This window comes from Coffea arabica, chromosome 2c (assembly GCF_036785885.1).
Source record: "Coffea arabica cultivar ET-39 chromosome 2c, Coffea Arabica ET-39 HiFi, whole genome shotgun sequence".
Taxonomy (NCBI): Eukaryota; Viridiplantae; Streptophyta; class Magnoliopsida; order Gentianales; family Rubiaceae; genus Coffea; species Coffea arabica.
The window spans coordinates 21787205-21806472 of NC_092312.1; the positions used below are offsets into that span (position 1 = coordinate 21787205).

A 19268-nucleotide genomic window follows, 5' to 3' on the forward strand; every position below is an offset into this window, starting at 1 on the left:
CTGAAAAACCAAATTAAAGTGCTATTGCAATGGCTGATGTTATCGAGTTATTGTTAAAAGGATTAATCGCACTTTATCCCCTTTTAAGTATAGGTCATTTTACACTTTATCCTTCAACATTTGTTTTTTGTCAGTCTACCCAAAAATTAATGGTCAACTCTAATGGACATAAACAGAATATTGAAAAGACAATAATATCCTTATGAAAATATTGAACAACCCAAAATGCCCATATATATTGGTTTATGAAACGCAAGTTTTCAAAATTACCCTGAAATAATGGAGGAAAATTTCCTTCCATTTGGCACGGGACAGAAAAAGAAAAAGAAATTAGGGAACACAAAAGGTTCCCTTTTGTTATTGTCGGGTCACTTTCTCTTCCTTTTTGCCATTGTCGGGTCACTTTCTCTTCACTTGTGCCCGAAGCCTCAGCAAAACCTCCATTAAAAAACTTGAAAATTCACCAGTATCTTGAATGGAAAAACGGGCAATCGATGAAGTTGTTAGCTGACGGCAGAATTGAATTTGAAAATTGTGAAAGGAGATTCTGAGAGCTTGGGCAACCCTTAAGGTTAGATTTTGCAATTTTTTCTCGATTTTAGAAATTTCTAATTTTTAATCAATTGTATTGCACAAAAACAACGATATGGGTTTTTTTAATGGCTACATGGGCTTTAACGTGTAGACAATTATTTGTTTGAAATCTATTGGTGTGGTCCCTTGAAGTTCATAACAAGTCATTATCGGGTTATGATGAAAATGATGGGTTTTTAACAACTTTTGTTTTTTTTAATTATTAATTTGCTGGATTCTTTGTTTACTTTGGATGGTTATATGTCAGCTGTTACATAGACAAACTAGGATTTTTTATTTTTGTGGGACAATAAAAGATGCCTGCTCTGTATTACCTGTGCATGCACTAAAAAAGTTGCCTTTGTGTGATTACAGAAGAATGGATTTTAAAACCTATGTTTTATAGGTTCACTACGGAGGCCATTTTGCCCATGTCCCAAATTTACAGTGTGTGCGGGAAGAATTTGCTAATTTTGATGATGTTGACCCTGATTTGATGTCAATTTTTGAGTTAAGAGATGCTTTTAAAGACGTTGGAATTTCACATGAAACAGAGGTGTGCTATAGGGTTAGGAATCTTGACCTTGAGGTTGGTCTTAAACTGTTAAACAGTGACCAGATAATTCTAGAAATGTTTGAGGCAAATAGAACTCAAAGCATCATACAACTTTATGTTGGTGAGATCCCTGAAGAAGATTTGCATGCTGATGGAACTATTGTAGAGGATAATATTGAGGTTAATGGTGAACAAAATCTAAATCCTAATACTGAACAACCCCAAAATGATGAGGCCGAAAGTGATACTTCAGATGCTTCACATAAAGGTGATAGGGATGGTTGTAGGGAAGTTGAATATGACTCTGACTTTGATTTTTTCCTAGATGGGGATGATTTAAATGATACATGTGACTCTGTAGATGATGTAGAGAGGGATGGTGGTGAAGTAAATTGTCACCTAAAACAGCCTGAATATATTAAGTATGTGGAACTGATTAGTGAAGAATATAATGCATACCTTAACTCCAAAGGGAATGGAAAACTGGTCGATGATGACGATGTTAGTGATGATGAAATACTTAAACCAGATTATGATTCAAAAAATGAAGGCATAGAGCATGAATTTCCTGAGTTTAACATGGAAAGGGATCTAAAAAATCTTGAGTTGACTGTAGACAGAATTTTCACCAACATTATGATTTTAGAGCTGCAGTTAGAATATATTCAATTTTGAATGGGTTTGAAGTTACCTTCACTAAGAATGACAAAGACAAAGCTGTGATTATATGTGCAAATAAATGTGGATGGAGAATATATGCTAGTGGCTATAATGGAAGCAAAGTTACACTTCAAGTGAAGTCCATTAAAGGCGTACCTCATAGATGTCCATGGTCTTTCAAGAACAAGAGTGCAAATTCTAGGTGGCTGTCTAGGATGTTTATAGAGGAGATTGCTGATCATCCGGATATGAAAGTAAAAGGGTTCGAGAAGAGCATAAAAAAAATATATAACCTGAACTGTACAAACTCTCAAATGCATAGAGCAAGAGAGAAAGCAGAGGAAGCACTGAAAGGGTCATGTGCAAAGTAGTATGCAAGATTAAGAGACTATTGTGCTACACTTCTACAAAGAAATCCAGGTTCAGTGGCATTTATTCTAACTGAAAAATCCCAACTTTGTAAAAGCCCAATCTTCAAGAGAATATTTGTTATGTTTACTGCACAAAAGGAAGGTTTTATAAATGTATGTAGGCCTGTAATAGGATTAGATGCATGTCACCTTAAGGGGATCATGGGAGGGCAGCTTATGTCTGCAATTAGTAGGGATGCTAATAACCAAATGTTCCCAATTGCTATGGCTCTTGTTGAGTCTGAGTGCAAAGATAGTTGAGGTGGTTTTTGGACAGTCTTACTGATGCCATTGGGACTCTAATTGAAAAGGGTTGGGTATTTCTATCAGATAGACAAAAGATCAGCACCACTACAATCTGATTTACTTTCCTTTATTCCTCACTCACTCCTTTCACTAATTCTGTGATTTATGTTTTTATGTCAGGGATTAATTGATTGCATTGAGAATAAGTATCTTGCAGTGGAACATCGATTCTGTGTTAGACACATGTATGCTAACTTCAAACTGAAATTCAAGGATAAGTACCTAAGAGATTTAATGTGGGGGGGCAGCTAGGGCTTATTTACCCTGTCACTATGAAAGCAAAATGAGAGAGTTGCAATTAGTAATCCCAGAAGCACATGCATGGCTTAGTTCCATACCAGCTAACCTATGGACCAGACACACCTTTTCTCCAAGGACAAAATGTGACCTTTTAAGTAATAATATATGTGAGAGCTTCAATCAATACATTAAGGATGTTAGGGAGGAACCCATTTTGACTATGTTTGAAGCCATTCAAAGGCAAATAATGTGCAAATTTCAAGAAAAAAAAAGACTGGATTCAAAATGTGAAGTCTCATATTTGTCCGAGAATTTGTCAGAAAATTGAAGAGAGGAAAAAACAGGTAGCTCAGTTTGATGCACTTGTGTCTACAAGAGAGGTGTATGAGGTGACTGGTATAGTAGGAACTTTTGCTGTTAATGCAATTCAAAGGTCTTGCACATGTAATGAGTGGGATATGACAGGAATTTCATGTGTCCATACATGTGTTGGACTTGTGCAAGACAACAAAAGCCCATATGCATATGTTGATAATTGTTACTCAGCGGAAACATATAAAAAGGCATATGCTAGTGTTATTATGCCTATGTCAGACCAAACAAATTGGGTGAATGCTAGCAATGACACATTACTCCCATCTCATAAGAAGATAGCCCCAGGTAGACCTAAGAAAGTTATAAGAAAGACTCTATTGGAGGACTTATATGTTGGAAAGCTGTCTAAAGTAGGGCTGCCAATTCATTGTAGTCATTGTGGTCATAATGACCACAATGCCAGAAGTTACAAGGTCACTGATTGTTCATTTGTGAGGCAAAAAAAGCAAGTGAATGCTCAGGTAACTTCAATCAATATATGCTACTTGGTTATTTTCTATCTACATCTGACTGTCATTTTTTGATGTGTCGCAAGGTACAAGGGTCTACTAAACGAGGGAGGGGAGCTCGTAGGGACCACTCTAGAAATGCTGATACTGATGTTGAGAGAAATGTTGATGCTGATGTTGTAGAGGATGCTGATGTGACTAAATTTACTACTGCAAAAGGCCCAATTAGAGCTAAAATGAGAGGTAGAGTTACAGGCAGGGGTAAGGGTAGGGATTCAGACCATAATAATGACCAACTATGTGGCATTGGACTTTGGAATGGCCAAGGGATATCAATAAGTAAAACATATATCCCATTTGAGTCTAACATGGTGAGTTTCTTTTTTATTTGTATGTAACTAATTTAATTTTAGACACTTGCACTGATTAAAAACTACTTTTATTATGCAGATTCCAAGTACTTCAAAAACTGGCCAGCCCCCTCCAACCCAACTGGTAAGCCTACATTTTAAAACTCTGCATGCATGGCCATTTTATACATGCTCACTTATTGTTTCCTATTGATGATATAATGGACAAGAACACCTACATCTGGTGTCAATTTGAGTACAACTACTGCTGTTGCTACCACCATTCAAAAGCAACCACTACAATAACAACTAAAAGACCAAAAACCAAGTTGGGTGATGCTAAAACTGAAAGTTCTAAAAGCAATTCAGGTGCTGCTAAAACTGGAATGGTGAGTTCAAGTCTTTTGACTATGTTTACATGCTACCACCCCTAACAGTAGTTTGATGCACTAAGATACCCCTCATCCATGACTCTAGTTTCAAACCAAGAGTACTAGATTTGGAGAAGCTGTGTTCTCTACCCAAGGATCTTCAACTGCAAATGGACGTTCAACAGTTATACGCATACCTGAATGTGTTTTGATGTGAAATAGTGTTGTTGTTGCTATTTTTGTCATTACTAGTACTTGATTGCTTGTTTTGCAACAATGTTAGAAATTCTGATGTTGTTTTTCTTTTGCCATTATTTGGACATGTTCTACGATCATGTTTTGGTTAGGTTCTACTAAAATGGCCTTTGTTTGGGTGGCCATGCAGACACATGCTACGATGTAATCTAATATACAAAATGCTTTTAATTTAATATAATTTTCTTTCATATATATTTGCTTACAACTATGGTAGATAAAACAGATTTTTGTTACCTTTTGGTTCTGAAATAGAGTACATATACATAATGCTAGCAATCAGAAATGTAATGGCTAATATTTTTCTCCATGATGAAGATCGAGCAGCTTTGACCATCATGTATTGTTATTGTAGCTGTTGGTTTTCAACTCGTAAGACATAGACTTCTGTTTCTAAGGCTTCATATCTGCTTTTCAATTTTTCATGCTCCCTTTGTAAGTACATTAGTTTCTCCTTTCGCTCCACCAGTTTAGATTGCAGCACTGCACTTACTTCTTTTGTTTTGCTACAAACTTCAGGATCTACCCATGAAAAGTGTCCACATGCGTGTCGGATCAAAATAAAAAAAAATTAGTTGTTTAAACTCTTTCTAACTTATTCAGGTATAGAGCAAAATTAAAGACAATGTTAACAAATTATTAATGAAAAATTTTTACATTGTAATTTGAATAGTCTTAAAATTTTCTTCCCGAATTTTTAAGTGTCCAAGAGGCAAGAGGTGCACAATGATGTCTCTTTACCACATCCACATATTTTTTGGGGTGATCTTTCAACATTATTTGAAGCACTTTGTGATATTTTATGATGCTTTTGGTTGACAAAGAGAAATTTTAGGAACTTTGAAGAGAAATTTTAGGAACTTTGGAATATGCTAAAATGTATGACAAAAATTGGCTGCAAAATACCACCTTTTATAGAACCCAACCAACGGCTTTTTGAGGGAAAAAGTAGGCTAAAAGCATCAGACACCATTGAGGGGCATTTTTGTTAGCCAAAACCAACAGCCCTTTTCGTATAGCAATTTCAAAATCTTGAAATTTTTAACGGTGCAATTGCTGACGGAGGGAGTAAACTGACGAAAAACAAACGTTGGGGGGTAAAGTGAGAAATGACCTATACTTAAAAGGGATAAAGTACGATTAACCCTTGTTAAAATCCCCCAGTTCCCCTTCAAACCAACTGCGCAAGATTGAGATGTACAGATCCAACAGAGTCAATATCCAAGGAAACTTATGCCTGCAAGTGACGGAGTCAGGATTTTTTTTGGGGGGCCAAAATTTTTTTCTAATAAAATTATTTTAATATATTATGTTCAAAATAATTTTCTTCTTTTTAAATATATGACATCTAAAAATATCAAATATTAAACTTAATTATAAAGGTATGTTTATTCATAAATATGCGGTATACTCATAACAAAAATTAATAAAAAAAAATAACTTTTGATTAAATATCTTGTAACATCACAAACCATCCAATTTGCACATTATGAGAAGATGCTCTCCAATGTGTCACCTATGCAATATATATATATATATATATATATATATATATATATATATATATATATATATATATATATATATAACCATGTAATATAAATGTAACTATTTTCAATTGAAAAAAAATAAAAGTTATGTTAACATAATTTGAAATTTCAACATCTTTTCTAAGAAGTAAATTGAGTTCTACGCTCTTTCATAGAACTAAATGCATTTATAATTGAATCACTGCTAAATTTTTCAGCAATTTCATTTTCTATATACACAGTTAAACAATCATTCAAGAAATTATCTTCCATCTTGTTTTGGAACTTTATTTTGATTATTTTCATAATTGAAAATACCCGCTCTGTAGTTGCAGTTAATACAAGAAAGTAAGAACACATCTAATCAATCTGTCAATAAGAGAATATATCACTGATATTCTTGTCTTCACCAAGTCTTGACATAACTCATGAATACCGAATAATTCTTGCAATTCAGGATGACTTGGAATGTCGAGTTCAAAATATTGAAGTTCTATTCTTAGACGTACTAGTTCTTGCTTTTAACAATTATAAATTGGGTCTTTTTAGCCCATTAACAATTATGAATTGGATCTTTTTATTCTAATACATCACATTGGGTCAATTTACTATGGAACATCAAATTATATGTTTAATTTTTGAAAGTTAAATAATTAGTACAATAAAAAATAAATAACTTTTTTTGAAGAAAAAAATTAATTCAAAGATGACTAATTCATATATATATATATATATATATATATATATATATCAACTCTCATAATATAAACTAAAATTGTAAAAATTTAGGGGGGGCCAATTTTATTTTGCACACATATTTACATATCATGAATTAAAATTTTCAAAACTTAGGGGGGCCGTGGCCCCCTTTGACTCCATCATTGCCCGCACCCATTACAGATATTACTCATAAGAACTTCATATATATGTCCCTTTTCTTTCCTTTTTGTCAAATAAGAACTTCATATCATTTGACAGTAGTATTATTTGCATGCATCTCCATTAATTTTTTATAGTTTTTTTTTAAAAAAAATTCAATAGGTTCGACTCTAATTACCACTATAAATTAGAGCATGCTTCCAAAATCACAAGTCACTTATAAAGATTAATACAATAATGCCTACCAACACTTCATATTGATATGTAGTTCTTTCCACTGAAATCAATTGATATGTAGTTCATATTGATATGTAGTTAAACATACGATTTTGTGAGAAAGTACCACATCCTTGCCAATAAATGGTCCACTTTGTATTAGTTAAAAGTCAGTTGACTTAGCTGAACAATCTACTGTGGTCCAAAATCTTCCAAATAGACAAGTATCATTAGCTAGCTACGTTACTATATAGAAACAACAGCAACATTTCTCGTAATGCAATCAATTCCCACATTCATTTGAAAATCTTCATAGCTTCCGACAATCAAACAGTTGATAACCAGAACCTCTTGATCTAACAACCCAAAAGGGGCAAAAAAAAAAAAAAAGATGCTAAAGTCTTCAAAAAGAAACAAAAATTGAGCAGATGTAGGCCGTACATCCCCCAGGCCGTAGCGGTGGATATATACTGAAACCAAGTACAATAGAAAAACAGGAAGAAAGAATGAAGTGTTCATTACACAATACACGCGAATAAGTCACGCTGAAATCTAGAACACCGTTTTTGATTCACTGTTTCTCGAAAGAGTCATGTAGTATTAATTAGTCATCAAGTTAAGTTGAGGAAAGAAGGGAACATATCCCGGCATATATCACCGGCGGCTTTGCATTGCAATTGCATGGCAACCACGTAGTTAAACCACTAGATACCAAGTTGGTATTTACCAATTCCCATGTCCCGATTATCTTCTTGCCTCCTCCTATAAATTCTCTCTCGCCAACTTTCTCGCTTCTGCTCCCCCTTCTCATCAGTAAGATAAAAGATGGAGATGACTCAACAACATAAAATGTATGAGAATTTTAACATGTCAATCACCAGCAACGAGTCCAAAATGTACACCTCTTTCTGTATAATACGTCAGATTTTCTTCTTTCTTTACCTATATTGGATTAGAAATTTTAGAAATTAGACTACGTACCATAGATATCATGCTTCTAATTATTGTCCCCCGCTGCAGCACAGATATCTTATCAGAAAACTCATGAAAATCTAGCTTGCAGCATTTTTTTTCCTTCTAATTTGGTTAATTTTAGTTGTACTGTATTCATCTTCTACAGGTTAATGTGGCGCCTTTAATTCTTTTCCATCTAACAAATGAGTTTCCTCGACCATACTAAAGGTGGCAAACTTCGTCATTAAGTTTCAGTACGAAAATCAAGACGTTGAATTCACAGAACGAGTCTCAAAGTTCAAGCCAGCCCTTTTAGATAGACGAAGCAAATATAGAAACGTGGGGAAGCTAATGATATTCATGAAGAAAAAAAGGAAAGAATACAAACAAAAGTAAAATAGAGAAGGGATGCATTGGATGTGATGTGATACTAAACAACACAAAACAAAAACAAAAACAGTAAAGGCAGCCACGCATGTGATCCCTTGCAGGAAATTTTTTTTAGTGGCATAGTGAAGAAAGTTTTTTGGGGTGAAAAAAGAGTCTTTTGGGGTAAATTTTTTTTTTTCCTACAATAATCGCGGTCTTCCTGGCACGAGTTCATCATTTAGGCATTTGCTGATGTCTGTATCACCATTGTTCCAAAGTTCACAGCAGAGGAACAAAGCGAGCGACTTCTAATTATGTTGTCGTGTTAGTGAAAATCCATAATTTGTGTCTATCCTAAAAAAATATCATATGCAATAATGTCCCATTTTGACAGTCAAAAAAGAAAAAGTATTTAATGTCACTTTTTCTCTTTCGCGTGTGATTAATGGAATATGATACTTAACCTTATCTAAATTTTTTTCTTATTGGTGGGGTTAGTTGAAATAGTAAGTTGTGTCCCTATTGAAATCGTAGGCTGTTCAGTTTCTATATTCTACTTTGATAAGATACTTAATTTGCCATTTCACTCACCAGCTTTGGACAAGATTTCTGAGACCGAATTTGGTAAAACTCGTGTACATTTTGGAACTAGCATTTTCAAGCCATTGATATGTGTAATTTTGCTGGACTGTAAAGTTCTCAAAATAATCATCATGTGAATTCATACCTTTCTACTTCATAAAATGTGCTGTAATTGCCTTCGACTTTGAGCTATTTAACTTCAGTAAAGCCATCCAGTCTTATACATTGCAACTAAATGGTTTTACTTAAGACTCTCGGATTCCACTTCAATTTTGATATTGTTTGTAGTGAATTTAAAAGAATAGTTCATAAGCTCTTTACATCCATGTTATACTTTGGGCCCCTGTACAATCAAACAAATCTCTTCCCCAAGATTACCTTTCAAAAGAATGATACGGCATGTACAAGCTATTATAATTGCGAGGTGTCTATTATAACATTAGAGTGAAAGCCATATCATAAAGGGTAAATTGTTTAACAAATTTTAGAACTTTTTAGAAAAGAAAAAAATGATTCTGTCTTTGGACCATCAAAAGAGTTCTTGAAGACTCTCGATGGCTGAAGGGACGTAATCATAAACTGAAATTTAGGTACCTGTTTCTACATATTGTTAATTTCAAGTACTAATGAAAGTGGCTTCCTAGATATTAGGATTTAGGAGTAAAGTCCTTTTAAGCTCAGGGCTTTATTTGGAAGATTTGTTCAACTGTGTATTATATATTTGTACTGGTGAAAGTATGTTTCATATCATTTGGCCACTGGAATTCGAATTACTATCTTACCATTATTGTATGGTTCTTGGAAAATTTCAAGAACTGCACTTTTCTTTGAAAATAGATGTTCTAGTATAACATCTTTAAAATTTTGAAAACTGCAAGAAAAACGTACGTTCTATACTTTTAAACAAAATTGGTGTTAGGTGGGATGAGCTTGATCTCCTATAATGCAGGATGCAAGAAATAGACTTCCAAATACTTGCACAAAAGATGGATCTTTTGACAGGCATGGGAAACCAGCGATTAAGGAAAAAACCGGTGGATGGAGATCAGGGATGATTTTGCTAGGTACTTTTTACGTTTTCTTGTTTACTACACTCGCAATCTTGGTAGCCTTAGTAGCCGCTTATCTAAATTAAAGTACCAATGAGAAGCCTGATTGGTAAGTTTACGATTAATTGGCTAAAGACATGCCGCAATATATATGTGTTGTTAAAACATCATTTTAATGTAAATGACACATTTTCCTGCTCATGGCTTGTCTAGTCAATGAAGGACTTGCTGCAGTTGCATTTACTGGGGTGGAAGTAAACATGGTTCTTTTTGCAAAGTCAGTCCTCAGGCAATCAAATGCAGATGCAGCCAATACGTTCAGTCGGTGGATGGGAACCCTCAACATTTGTGCTCTTATAGGTGCATTTCTCAGTGACTCCTATATGGGCAGATATGTCACTTGTGTTGTTTTCCAGACAATAATGGTGCTTGTAAGTGAACCTACCAGAAATTTTCACTAGTTCTTTAGGTATTTCCTCTTTTCTATACATTTTGGATTGCTTCTCCCTGTGATTGGTAAACTTCATTGTTGTTGCAGGGTTTGATTATATTAACTCTTTCAACGCGCATATTTATGGTTGAACCAAAAGGATGTGGGAGAATAGGAGAACACTGCGATATTAAGTCACCACTTGAAACTGCAATATTCTATATATCAATCTACTTAGTAGCTCTTGGTAGTGGTGGAATGGAACCAGCACTTGGTACATTCGGTGCAGACCAATTTGATGAGGAGGATACAGAAGAAAAGCGATCAAAAACTGCATTTTTTGGCTATTACTATGTCGCTTTGAATCTTGGATCGTTGATTGCTGAAACAGTCTTGGTTTATATAGAAAATCTGGGGATGTGGGAGCTGGCCTTTTGGATTTCAACATCTGGTGGTTTTTTTGCTTTGATTTTGCTGTTATGTGGGAATTCTAGATATAGGCACTTTAAGCCTGCTGGCAATCCCGTTTCAAGGTTCTTTCAGGTATTTGTGGCTTCTACAAGAAAAATGAAACTCGAAGTTCCCTCAAATGGGAAGGGGCTCCATGAACTTCAGGAGAAAGATGAAAAAGACAGTACCAGAAATATAGTACATACAGATGATTTCAAGTAAGTTTCTTCAAGTCATATGCCTATCAAATATCATCAGTGTACAAAACAATGGCCTCATCTGTACTTCTGCAGAAAATTGCTATGCACTTTTACTTTCTAGACTAACTTGCATTTATGTCATTTAAGATTGTATGATATGAAAAACTCGTATATGCACTCATCGAATTAAAAACTTGAGTTTATCCAATCTGACAGTTTCATCAAAAAGAGAATAATAAATCCATTTTCAGGTTTCTTGATCGGGCAGCTTTTGTGACAGCACCAGACGTGATAACCATATTACCTGGCAAAAGCCAAGCTCCAAATCCGTGGCGTCTCTGCACTGTTTCTCAAGTTGAAGAAGTAAAATGTGTGCTGAGGCTATTGCCAATATGGTTTTGCACCATTGTTGCCTCCATAGTCTTTGTACAAGTTCTTTCTCTCTTTGTTGAGCAAGGAGCTGCAATGGACTCAGTAATCTTGGGATTTCACATCCCTCCAGCCAGCATGACTGCCTTTGACATTATAAGCACATCTACATTCATCATTTGCTATGAGAAGTTTATTGTTCCTTTTTATGTGAAACTGACTAAAAGGAAGCCAAAGACTCTAAGTGAATTACAAAGAATAGGAATTGGACTGGTGATTTCGATTGTAGCCATGATAATTGCAGGATTTGTCGAGCTGCACAGACTAAGACATGCAATCCAAAAAGGTCAAGAAACTAGTTCCCTGAGTATTTTCTGGCAGACTCCTCAGTATGTATTAGTAGGAGTAGCCGAAGCATTTGTAATTGTTGCCCAGTGGGAGTTCTTCGCTTCACAAACACCAGATAGATTGAAGAGCTTGGGGCTTGGTTTATCGATGTCTTCTTCTGCGTTAGGTAGTTACTTATGCAGCATAGCGCTGACAGTGGTGATGAATATCACATCGAGGCATGGGAAGCCAGGATGGGTTCCTGCAAATTTAAATGATGGCCATTTGGACAGATTTTTCTTCCTTTCAGCAGCTCTCATTGCACTTGATCTGGCAATGTTTGTCGTGGTGGCTAAGAGGTACAAGTGCATAACATTAGAGAAGCGAGAGGGGGGAGCAGAAGCAGGTGCCATACCTTGAACTAATCAAATTGCTTCTCATGTCTATCTCTATCTGGATCACAAGTACTTGAATGAGCATTTTTGTAGCAAGATCAGTAGACGTGGATTGTAGAAGTGATGTAAAACGCAAATATGACAACTTCATGACGAAATATAGTATTCTCTTTGTATTTTTCTCAGTAGATCCTATATATATATATATATATATATATATGTGTATGTGTAGTTTATTAGAACTCTCTGTGATGATGACACCAGAAAGTACAGCTCATATGACCCCGTTTACAAGCTGGTTCAGCAACCAATTATGGTAATTGCAGCAGTACCTTGTGCAGACAAGAATGGTATAAACAGCCACCCAGCCAGATGGAGGCTCAGATCTGGAAAGCCTCCTCGCCTTCTATAACGCTTCTGGCACAGCATTGGGAGTAAATAAATCTGCAAGAGGAAATATGAGACACAACCATAGCGTAGCGTCTAACAAATAAAACACCATGTTAAAGTAATAAAGAAAAGGCAGAAGACCTCTTTGGATTAAACGAAAGAAATAACTCAACAAGAAGAATTTGGACTGAAGACATTATTCATTCTTATTTTTGTTCTCCACAATAATGAAGGAGATTATAATGCATGTATGAATTTTAACATGGCAACCAACTAGTAAATGGAACAGGAAACTGTGACAGTTGAATTCCTTTTCGAGCTAGCTGCTCTTCATACAACACTAGGGAGTGAAAAATGCTTGGTGTGCTGCTTCCCTTATGAAGCTTTTGGGCTTCAGTGTAGCTCTTTATTGGCAACATCTGTTCATCACTTTGATATCTTTGCAGTGAGTTCTCTTACAAGCTTAGCAGCAACCATTGCTGTCATCCCATCAACAGTATCACGCTGGGGGTTGAATTCCACCACGTCTGCAGCAATAACATTACCCTGAAGATTGTGAAGTATGTTGAGAACATCACGGAAAGAGAGGCCTCCAGGCTCAATGTGAGACACCCCTGGGGCAAATGCTGGATCAAGAGAGTCCACGTCTACTGAAATGTATACACCCTTCACCCCTTCACCAAGTTTCTGCAAATAGAGTAGACATTCAGAATAAGGTAAATTGAGTATGAACCAGAACACCTTGAAGAGTAGACTTGTTTGTTTGCTCTATAGCTCCCCTTGACCAATGCATAAGTATTGGATGAAATGTAGATTTCAGTTCGTGAAAAGGAACCCAAGCATTTGACAATGTCTAAAGAATGAAAATCAGCTTTGTGACATAGGAATTTTGTTTTGGGTCAGCAAAACTTGGACTCCAAGACTAGACAATAAGATGACAGAAACTATGCATATCAAATCTTTTCAATTTGAGAGTTGCTAATGATGAACCTCCGTGAATTTGTGTGTCTGTGAGAGAGAGAGAGAGAGAGAGGGAGGAGAGAGAGACCAAGTTCTCCAATATGTGACGGTCTCTGGAAAAGGTTCGCATCTCATATTGCTCCACACCAAATCTTTTTCCTTGTTCACGGCCTTCCTTTGTAATTGATCTAATTCCAACCTGTGCAACAAGCAAGCGCTTTAGCATTATACTTCTCAGACATGAAATGTCCGATTATCTCCTATTCCACCAATTTTTACTCGAGAGCAGAGCTCCACTCAATCTAAACATACAGAAAAGGACAAATGCCATTGAGCCTTCAAATACCTTTCTAAGAAGATAATGAGAAAGAGAAGCTTAACAATTTTTTAATATATTTGGAATCAAATAAGAAAAGTTATTAGACAGTCTAAAGCAGATAAAAACACCTTAGAACTAGCGAAATCAATTTGCGTTCCTAAAAATTAATTACATCAAAAGTGAATGCTTTTCTCATATCATCACCAAAATATCTTTGACCAGAGAAAAAATTGGAAGTTTGATTTTTCAAAACAAAAAAAAAACATGTAATTCAAATGGCTTACATAATAAACCTAAAGGAACAAGTTAGAAGAAAAATATCATTCTAAAGACTACTGCTAAACAGAAAGTAGATTTGGATACTAAGTTAAAGAGGAATATCAATAAAATATATAGCAATGCATTCAAATGGCTGGATTACTTGCAAAAGCCGGCGAGCATAACCACCCTCCATGATGCGTGCAAAAGAAGATGCATGAGAATATTTGTTTCCTTCAAAGGCATGATAAATATCAGGATGGGCATCAAGGTGAAGAATATCCATAGGACCTCCAAGCTTCTCAGAAACGGCTCTCACAACAGGGAATGATATAGAGTGATCCCCACCCAATACCAAAGGGCGCAATGGATCCTGCATTTACAAAATGCATACACAAGAATTTCCATTTAAAACAGTTGAAAATCAGTGGAAGATGCAATTAGGGCAGACAACAAAAGGCATACTATTGTCATCAAGAGGGGAAAATATTAGAATCATCTGGAACCATTCAGAATCAGGAGAATCAAGGACAATGCAATTTTCTTATACTCCCTCCGTCCCACTTTGATAGTCCTATTTTCCTTTTTCCTCTGTCCCAAATTGTAGCCCACTTTCTAATTGAAGAATGTAATTGTATTTTAATTTTCCTAAAATACCCTTATTCAATGTAAGTTATTATTACTATAAACCTACCCCATTTAATAAGAGTTGATTCTTTTTTTACCATCAATTCAAGTTCCCATAAAGTTGTACTCTAATTAATGTGAGGGTATTTTAGGAAAATAACTATCTAAATTGATTGTTCCAACAAAGTTAACTACTTTTTCTTAAACTGTGTGAAAAAAAAACCAGGGCTATCAAAGTGGGACGGAGGGAGTAGTATTTTCCGGGTATCATGAGATGTAATTAGAACTTGTATATAGAATCTGCACTCAACACATGCTACTTGGAAATTTTACTAATGAAAAAACAGCTTAGAAGAAAAATAATGAGGATTCTATTTCAATTAAAAAGTATATGGATCTTAAACAGAAGACCATGGATCTTAATCAGCACACAGAATTGCATCTTACAAGGGCATCAAGTGAAAAGCTGTCCTAATGATGACTAAGACACTAAAAGCAGGCATCTGGAAGGGAATGAAATCAAGTTGAAACACAGTAGAGGTTCTTAAAGAGCCAATCTTTGACTACAGATGAATGGTTTGCTTTCCATATATTTGTTCATCAAGAGGGAGATGGATCACATTAGAGCTATGGGATCAGTGAAAAAATTCAATTACTTAATGTATATAGGTCAAAAGGTAACAGTTCAAGCACATGCTGTAGCTATATAAATATAAACACATAAAAAGATGGAACTCTTTCATCTTTGATGCCAATCTTGTATTTCTTTTTCAGAAAACATAATCTCTAAAGTTTCATTGTCACTCATCAAATAAGTCCCTCTACTGCAGATTCCCTATCAGAGAGAGAGAGAGAGAGAGAGAGAGCTTCTTTCATACAGTACATTCATCTGTCTACAAATCTTCAAGAAAATTAGTGGCAAAGCAGGAAAAAGTTTCTAGCATTGTCATCTCTAAGCTAATTCAAATACATCCTTCCTTCTCAGAAACATCATGCTCGCCCTAGCATTCATGCCTCTACAGAGAGATAGAGAAGAGAGAGAGAGAGATTCACTGTTAAAAACCTGGGAAACATTATAACCAAAATAGCTACATCAGATGAGCTCTTTAGCTTGATTCTACCAGAGAAAACAGTGTAATACGTAATAGAAAAAAAACGCAAAAGGGGGGCTTACTTCTTCCATTACTAGCTTGACTGACTCACTTATGATACCCATTAATCTATCATCATCTACACCACAATCTCGGATCTCTTGTACTGGAACATCACCAACGTCAGTTAATACTCGTGGATCATTCAATTCCTTGCCTGCATAAGACCAAGATCATCTTACAGGGAGAAGATGTATTTTTCAAATATTTTCTAGTAGAAAGCATCAGCAGTGTATATTTGTCCAAATTTGTTGACAATGCATGAAATTATGATCATAATTAGAGAGAAAACATAGTGAGCAGCCAACATTATTAGGGGAACTGATCCTACCTATCAGATGAAATTTATCTCCTAGCTTTGAGAAAAGTGTTAAGGTAATTTCTCGATTGGAGTAAGGAAGTAAAGATTGGCAAAGGCTCATAGAACAGTAGGCAGCAACAAAATAATGGACCACAAACAAGCCAACGAAAAACTATTAATAACAGAGACCAAATCCTACAGAAAGTAATAAAAACCACTAGCATCACAAGGGAAGGGGTTTGTTTTCCACCTCCTTTGGGGTGGGGAATTGATGGAGGCTTATGATGATGTCCTTATCTATGAAATGAAGCCAAGGGGATCCAGTAGATGGCACAGCTAGAAAATGATATTGACTTTTTTTAGTGTCAGTGCAACAAGGAATATTAGATGTTCCTCTGCAACTGGTTAAACATAAATACGACAAGGAACCCATAATCAACAGTCAAAAATCCTTATCAAATACTAAACTAGGTTAAAAAGAGACCAGTGGCAAGACCGAAATGAAGACATAAAATCCTCTTAATCACAATGAAACATTTCTAACCCTCTTAATCAAAGCCTTATGCACAACGGTTATATGGAGGCATTCATGATTGCCTGAATGCAAACACTAATCATTTCACAGATAATTTTGCTTTGGACAACATGGAGCTCAACATCCATATGTGTTTACGTAATACTAGCATAAAAATGGCTTCACCTTCTTCAGTTGTGGAGTTTGTGCTGCCACACCAGATAGCCTCTCTTATACGAGGGGGAGCAAATGCAGGCCCCTGAAGGAATGAAGAGTTATGCCCTAGAGGAACTCCAAGAAGGGATGCTGATGCTACAGCTCCTCCTAGTGCTCGTAAAAGTTCTCCCTAACATTAATTTTAAAATTATTCTCATAGAACAAAGGAAAACTTGAAGATGAAAATTTTGACAGAGATCAAATCATACCTTGAGCTTAGCTCTCTCACGGATAAAGGTAAGAGATGCCTCCATAACGCGATTCTGCCCCCTCTCTAACAAGTCCTTGGGCACATTTGCAGCATTTAGTTTGTGCAAATAACGAATTCCCATCCTCCCAAGATTCTTCATATTGTTAGATACTGAATACAGTGCCAAAAACAATCCCTAGCACCACCATGTACAAGGTATTCAGAGATTATGAGTGTAGCATAAATACACAACAACACACCCTTGTGCAAAAATGGTAGTTTAGGGTGCTAACTTGAAAAGGTTTTTGAGTAATCCATTCCATCCCTATAAAGTTTTTGAGTAGTGCCTTAGATAGAGGTTAGCAGAAGCAATAGGAAGTAGGACAATAATTTTCAAATAGTCATAAAAACAGTTAAAATCAAAAAGCAAAACAATGCCTTCCCTTTTGATTGTCGTCCAGTTAACTATCGTCAAACAAAAGTTGCGCCCAAACAATCAGAGCCCACAATTTCATTCTTTTACCCCTGTTTCTGCACGAAAAATTTCGGGGGTCCTTGGATACAACGGCAAAATCCCGTTTTTAGGTATATTGAGGTGCCCAATTCACTATTTCTCTAGCTTTTATCTCTGCGTCCATCTTTTCCGCTGGCAAGTGTCAACCAAATAAAAATATTTTTTTTCTTTAATGGCACTGGAGTGTAATTCTGTAGCTTTCTTTAATTTTCTCGTCTTGGCAACCAATATTCACAATCAACCATGCAAAGTTGAAAAAAGGAAAACAACAGCTTTTCTCTTTCACTATTCTAAACATCATCAAGACACGATTTTTCAAAAGAATAAAGACAGGACCAAAAAACCATAGCAACAAAAAAAGTCAAGAACTCGGGAAACCGGGGAAGATGGAAAGAACAAACACTTACCAGCCCAAAAAGAGACACAGAGAAAGAGATTTGCAGGGATGAGCCTTGGGAATTTCAATGGTTGAAGGGTTGTTTGTGTCGCAAAGTTTTGAGTTGTATTGATACAGAAAGAAGAAGAAGGAAGAGAGACGAAAAAAGTAATGCAGGTGTTTGGATTTTGGTGGGGTTTTGGTGCCAGTGCTTTGATGACTAGTGCTGCTGTTTTCTTGCCTGCTTGGCTACTCGCAGCGAATGGGTTACGGAAATGGAGCCAAACTTTGTGAATATTGAATTGGATATTTTAAAGTATACTCCATGGAATGGAATGGGGATTTGTGGAATCGGATTAGAACGGTTTACACGTAAACAGTACGAGGTATGAAAGTGTTTGCAGTCTTGTACGCCACTTGCACTGCCATTTTTTTACTTTAGCCACTCCAAACCCAGTGCAAAAAAGATTTCCCTTTTTTTCTTTAAAGAGTGAGGGTCTTCCTTGTGTTGTGGCCTGTCGGAAGCAGCAAAAATGAGAGCTTACTCGTACTGGGAAGCTCAGCTGATAAATCAGTGCTTAGCGATCATTCATTTTGTCATAATTATAATTAATTAAAGAAAAAGGCATTCTTCACTCTCAGGAGGCACAGCACAAAGTGAGCAAATCGACAAACGAACAGTTCCCAGATTTGGAACGTGTAGCAGCAGTCGCAGTGGTAGCAGTATTGATTTGGGCACCAGTACTCGTGGAGATTTTTTGCGAGCCATCATCTCATAACGACTTGTGACACGTAAATGAATATCTTCCTATAAAACTATGACTATTGCTTAGTTTCCATATAATAGTACTTGATTTGCTTGCATATTAAACATAAGTTACGAATTAGAAATATCCTAATATGATCTCACACACGTTGCCATCTTTGTTATTAAAATTATGTTTGACAAATTTTTGTATTTGGATTGCATTTTTCATGATTTTTCATGAAAAAATTACTGTAGGGATTTGATGTATGTGAGAAAAAAAGGTAATCGAGAAATGTGATTACGAAAAACGACGTAATTTTTTGACGGAAAACAACAATCCAAACAATAACTAAACTTGTTATTTTAAAGAATTAACATGTTCATCACTCACAGAGACATGCATAAATACC

General features: G+C 35.8%; 2 protein-coding genes and 1 long non-coding RNA gene across 4 annotated transcripts; 2 read left to right on the forward strand and 1 right to left on the reverse strand.

Moving 5' to 3' along the window:
- The first annotated feature begins 288 nt into the window (after nucleotides 1-288).
- LOC140035227 (uncharacterized) lies at nucleotides 289-4700 on the forward strand. The gene is made up of 4 exons (XR_011839202.1): nucleotides 289-571; nucleotides 3656-3940; nucleotides 4020-4308; nucleotides 4397-4700. It is a non-coding gene; the product is annotated as an uncharacterized lncRNA (long non-coding RNA).
- A 5110-nt stretch (nucleotides 4701-9810) lies between these two features.
- LOC113726793 (protein NRT1/ PTR FAMILY 7.3-like) lies at nucleotides 9811-12482 on the forward strand. The gene is made up of 4 exons (XM_027250668.2): nucleotides 9811-10138; nucleotides 10337-10554; nucleotides 10662-11221; nucleotides 11455-12482. The coding sequence occupies exons 1-4, from the start codon at nucleotides 10018-10020 to the stop codon at nucleotides 12317-12319; spliced, it is 1764 nt and encodes a 587-aa protein (XP_027106469.2). The 5' UTR covers nucleotides 9811-10017; the 3' UTR covers nucleotides 12320-12482.
- A 383-nt stretch (nucleotides 12483-12865) lies between these two features.
- On the reverse strand, nucleotides 12866-18633 carry LOC113726780 (arginase 1, mitochondrial). 2 transcript variants are annotated; one of them, XM_027250647.2, is made up of 8 exons: nucleotides 18142-18633; nucleotides 17514-17545; nucleotides 17240-17416; nucleotides 17001-17160; nucleotides 16023-16156; nucleotides 14385-14594; nucleotides 13733-13843; nucleotides 12866-13371 (listed from the first exon to the last, which is right to left on the reverse strand). In XM_027250647.2, exons 2-8 carry the CDS (start codon nucleotides 17541-17543, stop codon nucleotides 13111-13113), a joined length of 1083 nt encoding a protein of 360 aa, XP_027106448.2. In that variant the 5' UTR covers nucleotides 17544-17545; nucleotides 18142-18633; the 3' UTR covers nucleotides 12866-13110. The 2 variants fall into 2 exon arrangements, with proteins under 2 accessions (XP_027106448.2, XP_027106449.2); XM_027250648.2 differs by lacking the exon at nucleotides 17514-17545 and having other exon boundaries at nucleotides 18142-18629.
- Nucleotides 18634-19268: the final 635 nt, after the last annotated feature.

Coding starts and splice junctions, on each gene's coding strand:
- LOC113726793 (XM_027250668.2), top strand. CDS start 10,018: ATGCAGGATGCAAGAAATAGACTTCCAAATACTTGCACAAAAGATGGA. Junction 10,555..10,661: donor TCCAGACAATAATGGTGCTT/GTAAGTGAACCT, acceptor TTGTTGTTGCAG/GGTTTGATTATATTAACTCT. Junction 11,222..11,454: donor GTACATACAGATGATTTCAA/GTAAGTTTCTTC, acceptor ATCCATTTTCAG/GTTTCTTGATCGGGCAGCTT.
- LOC113726780 (XM_027250647.2), bottom strand. CDS start 17,543: ATGGAATGGATTACTCAAAAACCTTTTCAA. Junction 17,417..17,513: donor TTACTCAAAAACCTTTTCAA/GTTAGCACCCTA, acceptor TGGTGGTGCTAG/GGATTGTTTTTGGCACTGTA. Junction 13,844..14,384: donor ATGCTCGCCGGCTTTTGCAA/GTAATCCAGCCA, acceptor CTTGTTGCACAG/GTTGGAATTAGATCAATTAC.